The 15316-nt window shown below is 36.6% G+C and overlaps 1 protein-coding gene across 1 annotated transcript in view; it reads left to right on the top strand.

The window, feature by feature from the left end:
• EMCN (endomucin) overlaps window positions 1-15316 on the top strand; it is a 99128-nt gene that overhangs the window by 33882 nt on the left and 49930 nt on the right. The window contains exons 2-3 of the mRNA XM_087434736.1: window positions 6689-6811; window positions 13322-13402. Of these exons, the coding sequence (XP_087290862.1) occupies window positions 6689-6811; window positions 13322-13402 (204 nt within the window). The remainder of the gene's footprint in view (window positions 1-6688; window positions 6812-13321; window positions 13403-15316) is intronic.

The raw sequence follows: 15316 nt of genomic DNA, 5'->3' as shown, positions 1-15316 counted from the left end.
CTCACCAATGTACTGCTGGCTTCCTGTTCTCCCCAGAGGGGCCAGGTGGTTGAGACACCTGTCCACGCACGGAGCCTGCCAGGCTTGGCGCTCCCTCGCCACCTCACAGATGGCTCGAACCTGAAGAGATGCCTCTTTCGGGCACAGCTTTCTCCCACTTATCTGAGTATTTTCCTCTCCGTGAGAGAGGAGATTTTCTTCTGACTTATCCTCCAAATTCATTCCACCTAGGCAATTTAAGCATTCTCCAAAATTTTGTGCTTGCTACAGTATTTTGTTACTCTTAATTGAAAAGGTACTTTAAATTTAAAATCCTTTTTTCGAGAGTTGCCACTAGCTCTGATGTTTTCATTGAAAGTGGGATTTTCCTGTTTTCCTCTCCCAAGAGATTCTGCTTGTAAGTGTCTAATATTCTCAGTGCCCCCTTTCAGGAGTCATATTATCTGGCTTTTGTTTTACTTGGCATTATTGACTTTGCCCTTCTATTTGAATATCCTTTCTTCCTTTTCTCCCATAAAACATTTTTTTCTTCCTCTGTTGTGTTCAGTTATCTGTGTCCTCTTGAAACTTCTTCCTCCAGGAAAATTATTCTTATTAATTATCTCAGACACTTAGAGAGATATCACCTTACTTTAGTATTAATTATACAGCACCATTTTTATATGGCACCTCAGCATAATCTGATAGTAGTTTCATATATGTATAGCTTGAGTATCAAAATAAGTTCCTCTAGGAAAAACATATTTTTTATTTTTACTTAGCTCCTATTGAAATAGATGCTTAATAAATGCTTATTGAGGTAAGTAACTTATTGGCTAGTGAGTTACTTATACATTTCATATAGGATTTTATGACATTTTTGGATCAATGCAAATAGAAGAACTCACGAAGGATGCATATCACATAATAATTGTTTTGTCTTTTAAACGAGAAAACAATTAACTGTGTTTAATGTGGTTGGCAGTAAACCAAAGTAACCTTCTCTGTGTCAAAAGAGAAGGATCACTATTAGTGTAAAAACATGTTGAAATGAAACTGGTCATCAAAAGGAGTTGGCACCTTGTCTTTCATGAAGGCTCTGTTTTGATGGGAATATGGAAAGTGGTACCATATTTTATTTATTTACTTATTTATATTATATTTATATATAAATATATTTGACTTTTATATATAAATTTGTTGTATATTACATTATATATGTATATTTTTTTAATGGGTGAAGGAAAATTGAAATTTTCAACTTCACTAGTGATCATTTACTAACAAAGAAGATATAGGGTATCAAGTGAGCAAGAATTAAAATGCTAGCAATTACTGACAAATCACTGTGAAAAGCCCCCCCCCCATTCATAATACCCTGATTTGTGCACTGCCATCATGGGCAAACTTCGGAAGTGGATCCACATTCGCTATAGGCTGTGATGCATGAGGAGATAGCATCTGTAAATGATAACTGAACTGAAAATTACTTTATTTCAAGATAAAATCTGTGTAAAACTTCTAAAACTCTGAGGGGGTGGGGATATATAGCAGGTGGCGCTGCATGAAGACAGTGTGAATTCATGAAAAATAACACGTTGTAAGCTCTTAAAACATAAAAGTATCTACTTTATCTTCAATTCCATAGATGACTTGATCTAGGTAATGAAATTATCACCTAATAATGCTACTTTGAGGGCTTCTAGGATCATCTAGGAATCAGCATTTTGTGTATACTGTAATTACTTATTTCTAAAGAAATCACTCCTCTGTTTCCTTAAAGAGCTTAAAACTCTTTAAGATATAAACAGATGATTTATAAACTTCTGATTGTGATTATGCCTTAAGAAAAGAAAAAAATTAAAACATCTTTAGCTCTGACATGAATCATGTATTTCCATCTTTAATTAAAAAAAGAAAAGACTTGTAATAAAGATGTTTCTAAGTAGCTACTTGCAAGCTGCTTTCAGCACAGTGTGTTTTCAGTGAAAGGAAGCAATACTTTCTGGAAAGCATGTAGTGAATTGTCTCACAAGACTTGTAATAAAGATGTTTCTAACTAGCTACTTGCAAGAAACAAAAAAGAGTATAAAACTTTCTTCTGAAATTTTGTTTATGATTAAACTGGCAAAGTAAATACTTTCTCAGAGATAGTTCAGAGGGAAACATCAGCCCTGTCTCTGTCAGCAGTGCATTCCACATGCCCAAATAGTAGCATTAGAGACAGAAACAGATTTCTCTGTGTTGCATAGTCGAGTGCTGAATTGGGAATCAAGGGAACTTTTTTACTAATTGGTGCTGTGATCTTTTGAAACTACCTTAAACTCATACATTTTCTAAGCCATAAAATGTAGGGATTATATTATATTAGGATATTTTAAAAAGTTCTTTCCAGGTCTCAACTTCTAGAATTCTAAGTTACTATCATTCAGTGTTTGTGTTGACATGGAAGAAGCAAGATCTGTCTTTTTCTGTAGTGGATTTCCAGAGGCCTTTAGAGGTAAACTTGGTAGGGGAAAAGATGACTGGAGAGATAACTGCTCATTGTGAGGAGGGAGAAAATTTCAACCTTTAGAGAGCATCTGTGAGTTACCTAGAAATGTAATTAAAAGCATGTCTAAGAAAATTGGAGTAGATGACTTGATCTGAAAACAGGAGAAAATAAGATACTTGGTTTCTAGCCATAAGCTGAATTCTCAAAGACAAGACATGCAAGTTCACATGAAAGGTCCTAGGTGGTGGTGCGTGTGGACGGCTGGGGTACCTGATCCCGAACTTCAGAGAACACAGAGCTTTTCAAGATCCATGGAAACATCTTAGCATAAATATATCATGTAATTTTTGTAATTAAAATAGTTATTTTACTAAAATCCTAATAGTGCTTCATCCCGTCATAGTATAGAAAACTAGTGTCCCAGTATCCCTTGTGCTCTCTCCAGCTGGCTGTGTGGGGTAGGGTGGAATCAGGACGAAATGCCATGGTTTCTCTTATAACATCCCCGGAGCAGCCTGTCTGGTTTGGCATAAGCAAAGTCATGAAGCACAGGTCTCCTTGTTAAATTTACCTTTGGAGATAAAGAGAGGAAAAATGCTACCCCACCACGTCCCGTGAAGAGAAAATACTTCAAAATAAACCATTTTCCTCAATAGTTTACTATGAGATGAAATCAACCCTAGAAGAAATCTATAGATAATACAGAAAAAGCATAGCTAAGGGTTGCTTGCATCATGGTCAGTAAAACCTTCAACAGTGGTAGTTAAGGAATAATTCTTTTCCACCGTATCATAAAAGAAAGTTTCCATTTGCAGAATTTTTCAAACTGAGGAAATATCTATTTTTACTTTTCAAATATAGATAATTTTAGCAGATTGGTAATTTCCTTTAAAGCTTTAAGTCTAACATGGAAACAGTTTATATGTGTGTGTATGTATATGTATATGACTGAGTGTTTGTTATTTTTTAAGAAAAAAATAATGAGATATTTTGTCTGTTTCCTCATCCTAGGTACATAAGGGCAGAACATCCATGCATCTACTTACTTCCTCCCTTTTAATATCACACTCTTCAAAGATAGAGAGCAGGTGGAGCTGGGGTACATGGCTTTGCGTGGCCTGATGTGTGGTGGTGAATCATATCTTCTCTGGAGTCAAGGCTGTCTGAAGTAAAATTGCAACCCTATTACTTCCCAATGTCTAATGTGGGCAAGCTACTTACTCTTTTTGAGCCTCAGTGTCTCATCTGTGAAAAGGTGATTGTAAGAGTATGAGCATCATAATGTCTTTGTTAGGATTAGATGAAATAACCCCCAGAAAGTGCTCACATTGAACGTGTGACAATACTTTTAGGAGTTATTGTCAGCCTTGCCAAAAAGAGGGCATACTCTGTGGAACAATATGAAGAACTAATAATGGAGATGTTAATGAGCGCTAATGGATTAAGGTTTTACTCAGGGAAATCAGTGGTCAAATGTCTTGAAGGACCGTGAGGAGGAAAAGCCTTATAGTAGATCTCAATCTTACCACATCTGTGGTTAGAAATCTGCCTACTTGTAGTTTGGCTCAAGTCATTTGATAGGTGCGAACTCACTGCTCTCAATGACTTCAAGTGGGCAGAGGACATTGGTAAACAGAAAAATGGGGGCTTACAGTTCAGTTCAACTGGTGTCTTCTCATTCTTTGCCCCACTCATATCCCCATCATTTTTCCTACAGTAGAATTTCTATTTGGTCACTTTCCATGGCTCCCCACTGACTCATTGATAAAGTCCTCAGTCCCCAACTTGGTGTTCAACATCCTCTACAATCTGGCCTCCAGAATTTTGCCAGACAATGTCCACTATGTCCTTTCATAGCATACTGCAATCCAGCCAAACAGAACTGTTTGCAGCCCTCCCACATGTGTCTCAGTTCCCCCTCCAGACCTTTGCTCATGCCCTTTCGTCTCCCTGTGTGGACGTAATACTTACCCTTCAAGCTCCAACTCCTATGTCAAGTCTCTTATGAAGTATTCCTTGCTCATGTCAGTAGGGTGGTCATCTTTTATCTTATAAACTCTTGCCCAATTTTTTCTGTCCAGTAGCTTTCACATTTTTAGCTGGAATCACAGTAAGAAATATATTTTGCATTGGCACACATTTCATTCAAACTCACACACACACACACAAACACACACACATATCCCTAAATAAAAGCTTCATGAAACAATACTTACTCTGATTATTTGTAAAATCACTCTGGTATTGTCTCTTTTCTCTTTCATTTGGCAAAAGCTGTGACTGCAATCTACTAAATGGATTTTAATTACTCTTTAATGGTACCATAAGCTACAGTTTGAAAAACATTGGTCTGCACAACCCATACAAAATATCTTTTATTATGTATTGTGTATCAGCTTTATGTTACCCACCAGATTGAAAACTACTCAAGGGTGACGTTATATTGTACATCATAGAGCCTTTTACTGTATCTAATCATGCTTTTCATATAAGTTACTCAATAAGTGTTTGTGAAAGAGAAAAGGAAAGAAGGAGGGAAGGGAGGAAGGGAGAGAGGAAAGAAATAAGAAAAATATCTCTGGAGATGTTGATTGTACTCAGACATTAAGGCTGTTACTATTTAGCAAGTCAACAGATGGGGATCATTCAAGTTATTTGCAGGTGAATTTTCTAGTCAAAGTGGTATGTGTTTCTTTGAATAACTTCTTCAACCTCAATTTAAACTTAGGAATTAGTGTTACATCAGGGACTCTAGGACAAATGGAAAGATAGCGAGAACAAACTGACTAATGGAGAAAAGATAACCTCATCCATGCTGTGTTCCTTCTCTCTGCTGAATATTGGGAGGAGGGGGCAGGTGAGACCAAGGGTGTGAAGTGTTATCTCCAGACGTGAAAAAACCTTTTGGTTTGATTTCCATAAAGCCTGTGAAAGACAGTTCTGTCATGTTGGTATGTGCTGAACACATCTATACGTGCTGAATACATCAAGCAATTTCTGTGTACTGTCTATAAACGAAGTCAGCGCTAACACTCCCAAGCCCTTCAGGCTATAAAATGAAACAGGAAATAGACTCCAGCTCATGGCATCTGAAACACTGCTTTTCACTGATGTGCAGGATTATCATCGGTTTTTCTCAGATTCAAAGAGGAAAATTGTAGATGAAATTTAAATTTGAGAGTCATACTAATGACATACATTTACTGAAATGACATAGTCAGTTTGGGATTTGAACATAAGTTTTTCTTATTCAAAATCCATGCTCTTAACTAACATGCTATTTATACAGATGAAGTAACAACATAAAAATAATGCCTTCCATGGATATGAACACTTTTTCCAAGTCCTTCGTAGATATTTGTTTGCTGTGTTTTATCTTCAACATAACAGTGGGTATACAGGGACAAGATCAATAAGATACAGGATTAAAAAGATTATATAAATGCTAATAAATTATAATAATATTATGTAAAACAAATCTTTTCATATATCACTGAGAATTGTCCTATATCACTTTGAAAAAATAGTAATAATATTTCAATGAAAGTTTTGAAAATTGTTATTAAATATTGACTTTCTCTTGCCAAAAAAAGAATTAGAAAAATAAATATATAATATAGATAATAACATATTGTCTTCATTTCTGTGCCTTTGGTTGTCACAATTTAGAGAAATAAATCATTTGAAAATGCAGATTTATGGTTGTTCCATCACCAAAAATTTAGGCATGTTGCAATTGTTGAATTTCTTTAAAATTTGTTGTCTTTCTTTGGAATATATATATATATATTGAGAGAGAGAGAGAGAGAGAAAAGATATTTAGTAAAACATGCACTGCCCAGAGAGTGTCTATTTAATTATTTCATCTGACATTAATTTAGTTGGCTTAAAAATATTGTTAAATTTCAGATTTACACATTTATTCTTGCTAGGTTTGTCAGTACTATTTTGTTTCAGTCTGAACCACAGACTGTTCCTGCCAGCCACCTTGAAAATTCACGCCATTGGTGAGAAGCAGATGGAATCAGTGAATGAATTCTATGCTCAAGGCTGATTTCATAACAATTAGAAAATTAATTCCAAATCCATGCCCTACTAACTGAGTTAGCAGCAGTACACATACAGTTTACTTTATTTAAATATACTAGTCTCTTGGTTAGCAAAATAAATGTAAATTTTAATGCAACAACTTTAACATAATTTATTTTTTTTCAGATGTTTACTATATAACCCTTCTTGTATCATCATCAACAATTTCTGCAACAACAACACCTGTACCATGCACAACATCATCACCAAATCTTACTTCAAAAGCAAACCTTGAAGCACCTCCCAACGGTAGGATTAACTCTTAGCAAAGTTTACTCTAACTTGAACGAATAAAATTAGTAGCACATGTATGCTTTAATCACAGGAAAATAATTTGGGATCTCATATCTATTGTTATGAAGGTCTGTGCTATTTCTCAGTTATTTTGGGTTGAATACAGAGTCCTGAGATCTCAGTGGGCTTCTTTGATAATATTCCTTTGGATCACTTCATGTTTGAGAATGATCCTATTGTGAATGTTACATACACAAAGTTTATTTTTAGAGAAGAAAAAAATTACCGCTTCCCAAGTCATAAAAGTATCATTCTAAATATTCTAGTTCTTCACTGAAGCAGCACAGCTAACAAGGTGAAACTGCATTAATAACAAACTGATCTTGTTGGTTGTATTGGGCTGATAATAATGTGTAGGTTTCAGCAGCAATGTCATCATTATTGTTACTGGACTGACTGACAACAACCGTATCATATTTTATGGCTTTAAGCATTAAAGGGGATTACCTTACCATCCGTGAAAAGTAACATGAGCCATTAGGGTCATTTAATTAAAAACCCAAGAGGTTATCAATCTAATGCATAATGCATTGTCCATCCTGCAACACCCATAAAATGAGGCATATTGGGGTCGGCCCTGTGGCTTAGCAGTTATGTGCGCGTGCTCTGCTACTGGCAGCCTGGGTTTGGATCCCAGGTGCGCACCAACACACGCTTGTCCAGCCATGCTGAGGCCACGTCCCACATACGGCAACTAGAGGGATGTGCAACTATGATGTACAACTATCTACTGGGGCTTTGGAGAGAAAAGGGGAAGAAAAAAAGAGAAGGATTGGCAATAGATGTTAACTTAGGGCCAGTCTTCCTCAGCAAAAAGAGGATTGGCATGGATGTTAGCTCAGGGCTGATCTTCCTCACAAACTAACTAACTAACTAACTAAATAAATAAATAAATAAATAAATGAGGCATATCATTCAGGTCCAATAATCAATGGAGGGGAAAAACAGAATGGTTTGTTTTCTATGGGCAGAAACTGGTTAGAAGGCTAAGGTCACAGAAAGATCATATACCCTAATGGACAGATGGCTGAAATTCCCACTGCTGTCTTTCTTGCCTCTGTATTCCTCATTTAACTTTCATTCTAAGACGAAGCTCAAACACATGCTGTGGACTAATGAGGGCTAGTTCACTGGCTTGAACAGAGTAGTGATTTTCAGAGAAAAAGGGTATCGTGAATATAGCCCATTATTTCTGAAATGTTTACTTCTAAGGTGAAACCAAACCAGTTCTCCTAGAACTTCTCTACAAAACCAAGAGAAAACATTACACACTGAGGGCAGCACAGGGGATTTTATTCCCAGAACATGGTACAACGATTATTTCCAACCAAGGGAAACTCCAAATGACACAGTCGGGAAGCCAGGGCCCATCAGGCCTCCAGCCATCCCCTGCACACTGTATTTTTCATTTTATTTTTAAACATTGCCTCAGTCTTATGTTGCCAGGGTTTAAGTTTCTCGCTCTCTCTGTGAGTTGCCAGTTGAGTCCTTGGCATAAAATTGCACTAATGTGGTGAAAGCATGTTACTTTTGCAGTCAATAATATCCCCCCAAAGTACCAACACAGAGAAGCTGGGTGCTGACACTGCATGGAGACCCAAATTGTGGAAGTTCCACCGTTTTTATGTTAACTACTTGGAACTGATGATTTCTAGTGGGAAGATTCCTAGCCCTGCCTCCAATGATCTCTGGTGAATAACACTGTCCAAGTGACCACACAAGCCCTAACCACTATGTTAAATGGCCGTGAAAGGGGGGAGAATGGGGGCGTGGTGAAGGAATTCAGGCAGATTTGTCATTCATGATACCAGGAATTGGTGGCTCCTGTAGAGAGGCACTGAAGCTCCCTGGAACACTTGAAATTATGTACACACACACACAGACACACAAACACACATTCCTCTTAATTCGTTTTCTTGGGCACTTTTACTGCTTTATATTACTCGGTTACTAAAAACTAAACTCTAGTCTACGTTCTTCAAAAGTTCTCCAGATAAGTTTTAAATTATTCACATTCAATTGTAAAAATTGTAATAGGCCAGAGAAGCTTTTCTTTTTATTATTTCTTATTATAAAAATATTCAGATGTACCCAAAAGTAGAGAGTACTATAATGAATCTCCATATGCCCATCTCCCAGAATCAATAATTATCAAGTTTCTACCACATTTGCTTCATTTTTCTTTCTCTTTCTCCTTCCTCCCTCCCTCCCTCCCTTCCTTGTTTCTTTTCCTTTCACTTCTCTCTCTCTTTGGTTGTCAAAGTATTTTGAAGAGAATCCAAACTTTATGGCATTTTACCTCTATACACTAAATGTTCATCTCAAAAAACATGGACAATTTATTACAAAGCTACAATGTCATTATCAAAGTACCCAAATTAATAATAATTTCTTAGTATCATCCAATATCCATTTAGAGGACTTTTAAGGGTTAAAATCTAGTAACCATGAATATAACAGTGAGAGGGATTGTGGGAAGGAAATAAGTCCATTATGGAGTCTCTCGGGACATTAGCTGAGAGAATGATGGTGGAAGGGAGATGAAGAAGGAAAGACAGGTTCTGATGGCCGCAGCTGCTCTGACCCAGTATGAGAAACAGAAAGTCTGGCATAGCAGTAGGGATGGGTGGAGCCATCAGGCAGCTGAGGGGCCCATGGTGCTTATAGGAAAATGAGGGAACAACAGAGGAGGAGGAAGACAGAGAAAAGAACTCCTTTTTGTCTGGCTTACTTGATCCCATTTGTGTATTAAGGGTGTAGGTGAATTGGGCTATACATACGGGATATTGCCTATGCTCCTAAAGGCAATATAGTTAATACACAGATAATGAAGATGATGGGAAATTTCTCTTGAATTTGCATATTCTAAGCAATGTATCAGTATAAATGGCTTCCTAACTTCATGCCTGTGAGGGTGTTTAAATTTGGGGGAGTTGTATACATTGTCTCATCCTCCAAAATAATTATTTTAGATTACACAATAATATAACAAAAGGTATATCTATAGTGAAGTGATTCCTTAATCCCCCTTCCTCATGGCAAACATGGTCATTTTAGCCACAATAAAAAGTATTTACCAAAAAAAATATATATAACATGGAGAATCTTTTTTATTTTCAATTTAAGTCTTCCCAATCAGATTTTCTTGTTTAAAGGTCAAAAGACACTTGATTTAATAGTGCTTATGTCTCTCTAATGCACATAGGTTTTCTTTCTCTGGACAATGACAGAAATTTTATCATCAAAAAAGTGGAAAATTTTTTGATGGTAAAATTTCCCGAGAATGGGAATTCTTGCTGTGACAGTCCTAGTGGCAGAGGTGACTGACAGAGCTTCGCCCAGAGCAGGGCTCGCTTCCAGAGGTTTACCCAATGAGAGGGACTAGCCTTGATCTCTCCCTAGATGTGAATCAAGTGCATTGCCCATTTTGTTCAAAGGCCAGAGTCAAAATCAACATTTGGCAGACACTCAATATCATCATGATAAAATGAACTTCTAGGATACAAAAATAAACCTGAAATTTCATTCTTAAAATGTAATTATCAATTCAGCTTGATTTTTAAAGCGTTTAGTAGTCAAATATTTTCTTAATAAGCTGAATTATAATGCAGGAATAAAAATTTCTCAGCACTAATGCTAAAAATTTCTGATACTAAATAGACATTCAACTTCAACTAGGTAAATAGGGGAGCCAGCGAATTCGGGCCATCTCTTCCACAGAGGGTGTCAGTTACGGAGATGTTTAAGATGCACTTTCTCTCTGGAAACTAAGACAAAAATTGTAAACAATCGACTTTTAAAAAGCATTCTTGTAAATTCTCTTATATGATTAGCGGGAAAAAAATTGGTTTGGGTACCTCATTTTTCTCCATATCTTTCTTCTTTTATGCAGTCTTTATATTCCTTGTTAAGTTTGAATTGAAGACGAATTACCTGGCATATCTGTGTACATGATTTTTTGGTTTTTCTTTTTCATAGAATTTTGAAGTGGTAAAGTTGACGTTTTGCTTTTAGTTTACCCTCACAAGATGTAAAATGTTTTCAAATTAGACATTTTCTTGAAACCCTGTGTCCTAAATGGAATTAAACACAGTTCTAAAAGGTTATTTTGGAGAAATGGTATAAATACTAGTTCACTAAACAATTTTCCAGAGAGTAGAATTATGATATTTTAATGATTTAGTCTTTTATTTTTGACTCAAATGATATAATATTCCTAAAGATATATAGCTATAGTATTTTATTAATGTTCACATTAAATTCAGTCTATTTCTTTTATTAACTACCTTAAAGTATTTACTCATTGTTTTGCACATAAAATTAACAGAAATCATAATCACCATTAGTTACTGCAATATTTTATTCTTTTTTTGTGTGTGTGTGAAGAAGATCAGCCCTGAGCTAACATCCGATGCCAATCCTCCTCTTTTTGCTGAGGAAGATTGGCCTTGGGCTAACATCCTTGTCCATCTTCCTCTACTTTATATATGGGATGCCACCACAGCAAGGCTTGACAAGCGGTGCGCCGGTGCGGGCCCAGGATCCAAACCCGCGAACCCTGGGCCACTGCGGCAGAGTGCGCACACTTAATCACTTGCGCCACCGGGCTGGCCCTTGCAATATTTTATTCTTGCAATAATAAGTACACAATTATACTTCAGAATTTTAACATATTTAGCACATAAGAAGAATTTCACCATAGGTTGTATGTAGAATACTTACCCATATTTGAAAGTGAATATCATACATAAACAATAAATCTAAAATAAATTGTGCCCTGTCTATCTTACAGATGTTGTTATACTGATTAGATATAATGTCCTCAATAGGATCACAAGATCACTGTTCACACATAAGTTCAGGAGCACCAGCAACATACAGCCATTTAGCTCTTCAGTTTTCCCAAGACCAAGGTTGAGACTGAAGCCGAGTAGAAGACCTGGGCTGAACACTCAGGCCAAAGCTCGGCTTTGTTACATCCCTTCCCTCTCTCAAATGAAGTCAGAATAGGTATAAAAGACCAGGGTCAATGGCTTCAGAACCTCAAAGATTGCACACATTTGACACTTTTTCTGTTTGTAATCATTATTACCATGTATGTGTCCTAATTATTTCCTGTAATCATCTCTGTGTCTTGAATTTTCAAGCAATATGTGAGACATGCCAGTAAAACATAATGGGAAGGTGACTGTAAAAATTCAATTCCGACTATTACTGGTACCAAGAACCGCGAGAGTATTGAGGAAGTGAAAAGAAAGGCACTGTGTCTGCCTGGAGGGGACACTTTATTTATATCATTACATCTTTACCTTAAGATGTTGGCATCATGTGAGTGGGCAATGCAAAATCTCAAACCTAGCTTCCAGGAATAACGTTTACTTTGTAGGTTTCTTCTTTTAAAATATAACCACATGTGGGTGTAGAAGACTTAGAAAGTCATAAGTGCTTCAGTGCTGTCTGCGTTGTAATTCACAGAACCTGCCTATTACAGCCACTTTCTATTGCTATGATGACCTCTATCACCTCATAAGCAGGAAGGACAGAGAGAGCAGTACGCAAAACCTTGGCCACCCGCTTGGAGGGCTTTACCTCAGCGATCCTCCAAAGGTCCTTCCTCCCTGGTTCCATAGTATCTTCTGATATACAGCTCCAGCCAGGTTACCCTTGAAAACTCTCCTCTGGACTAGAGTTTTAAAGCATTAGAAAAACTGTGCAGAGTTGTGTTCACTCCCTAAAGCAGGTTTTTGTCCCTTTGTTGGTCTCCATGTTCTGTATGAGTGCCACCTTATCTGAAACAGCATTTACTACATGCCTACTATATGCTGGGAATTGTTCTTGATACTATCTGGATTAAAAATATGGCTAAGAGTTGGATACTGCCCTCAGGAGTCTAGGAGAAAGCCTTGCACAGAGTGGAAACTCGATGAATGTTTCATAAATGAACAAATGAAATAATTATAGGAGTTTGCAAGTTCTGTTATGGTTTATGTTCGTTTGGAAGTTTCAATGTCATAACTAAATCAACAAAATGAAACATAATTCTGAAAAAAAGGCACGTTAGTCCTAGGTCCTATTAATCAGGACATTTTCCCCACTGGCGAAAATAAAATGATTTTGAATCATTCATTTTTATAATAGTTTTTTTGCATGTTTAAAGGTACCCAGGTAACAGTCTGCCCTGAAAATTTGCTTTTTGAGCCTATCATACAAAAATGTCTGTGTGTGTGTGTGTGTGTGTGTGTGTGTGTGTGTGTTTTCATTGGGCCACCCAAGCGTTCAATACTTATATTCCTCACTTTGGACAAAAGGAGCTGGAAAATGGAAAATTTAAAGATAGACTGAAGCTCACCCAGCACCTTTGTAGAGGGATTCCAGCCCACCTCCAGATGTGATTGCTTTTATTTATTCCTTGACAGGTTAGAGGAGATTGTGAATAATAATAATGTTATCTATCTTATCAAACAGGAACAACCAACAACACAGACTCCTCACAAACAACTTCGCTGCCAACAGTTTCTTCATTAACCACAGCAGTTAATGGTGAAGGTGAGTAACAATTTGTTTTGGCACCATTTTTCTTTTATATATATAATTCACATACCATAATAGTCACCCTTTTAAAGTATACAATTCAGTGGTTTTTAGTATATTCACAAGAATGTGAACCACCGCCACTATCTAATTCCAGAATATTTTCATCACCCCAAAAAGAAACCCTGTGATTTCTTTTGGCTCCCAAATGGCTCCCAACCCCCTACTTACCTTAGTGCCTGGCAACAACTAACCTACTTTCTGTCTCTATAGATTTGCCTATTCTAGACATTTCATATAGATGGAATCTTATGATATGTGATCTTTTGTGTCTTGCTTCTTTCATTCAGCATAATGTTCTTAGGTTCATCCATACTATAGCATGTATCTGTAGTTCTTTCTTTTTTAAGACTAAATATCATTTCATGGTATGGATTTACCACATTTTGTTTGTCATTTATTAGTTGATGGACATTTGGGTTGTTTCTACTTTTCGCTATTATAAATAATGCTGCTATGAACATTTGTGTACAAGTTTTTGTGTGACCAAGTGTTTTCCTTTCTCTTGGGTGTATAACTTGAAGTGGAATTGCTGATGCACATGGTAACTCTATGATTAACTTTTTGAGGAACTGATTTCCAAAGCAGCTACATTATGCTACATTCCCACCAAAAATGTATGAGGGTATCAATTCTCCAATTTCTAGCCAATACTTGTTGTTGTCTGTCATTTTCCATCATAGCCATTCTAGTGGGTGTGAAATGGCATGTCATTATGTTTTTGATTTGCATTTCCCTAATCACTAATGATGTTGAGCATCTGTTCATGTGTTTATTGGCCATTTGCTTATCTTCTTTGGAGAAATGTCTATTCATTTTTTTTAAATTGGCCTATTTGTCTTTTTATTGTTGTTGTAAGAGTTTTTTAATATATTTTGGAGGCTAGACCCTTATCATACAGATAATTTGCAAATATTTTCTCCCATTCTGTAGGTTATCTTTTCATTTTCTTGATAGTATCCTTTGAGGCACTAAAATCTCTAATTTTGATGAAGTAAAATGAATCTACATTTTCTTTTGTCATGTAGAGGAGGCAAAACTTTACTGTTACCCATCTTAGGTTTTCAGCTGGGATTTTTTAACAAAAAGACAGATTAACAAGAGAAAAGCAAACAGTTTATTAAGGCAAGCATCACGTGAGAAACCTAAACAAAGAGTAACTCAAAATGGTGGCTTAGAATTTCGGCTTATCTAGCATCAACAAAGAACAATACATTTGCAGAGAAATGACAGGACAAAGGAAAGCAGTTGAGGCTTCTGAGGGCAGGAAACTGAGGGAAGGTGAATACATGGGAGGAAACTAATGGAATAAGGTTTGTTTGCAGATTCCTCTGGTGTCTCCTCTGGGCTGATAAGAGTCTGTCTCCAGTGAAAGGAGAATTTATTATATCCTGCCTTTATGTAGAAAAGGGGGGGGGGCTTTTTCTGCATTTGCTGTTTCTTAATTGCCTTCAACTTAAAATGATTTTTATATCAAAGAGGCATATTTTGAAGTGACATATTCTGGTTTCCTTCAGTCCCTTGTGCAGTGAGGTTAAATCTCAGAAACTATTGCTCAACTCAAGGTCACAAAGATTTACACCAATGTTTTCTTCTAAGAATTTTATAGTTTTAGCTTTTACATTTGAGTCTTTCATTTTTGTATAGGGTGTGAGGCAGACATCCAGCTTCATTCTTCTGCATGTAGTTATCCAGTTGTCCTAACACTGTTTGTTGAAAAGACTATTCTTTCTTTCCCCATTTGAATCATCTTGGCACCCTTGATGAAAATCAATTGGACATAAATGTATGGGTTTTTCTCTGGACTCAAATATGCTCCATTTATCTATATCTCTATCCTTATGCCAAAATCATACACTCTTGATCACC

This window comes from Ceratotherium simum, chromosome 8 (assembly GCF_057802395.1).
Source record: "Ceratotherium simum simum isolate JZ-2026a chromosome 8, ASM5780239v1, whole genome shotgun sequence".
Taxonomy (NCBI): Eukaryota; Metazoa; Chordata; class Mammalia; order Perissodactyla; family Rhinocerotidae; genus Ceratotherium; species Ceratotherium simum.
Note: the sequence above shows the minus strand (reverse complement) of the source record. Positions and strands in the feature narration are given on the sequence as shown.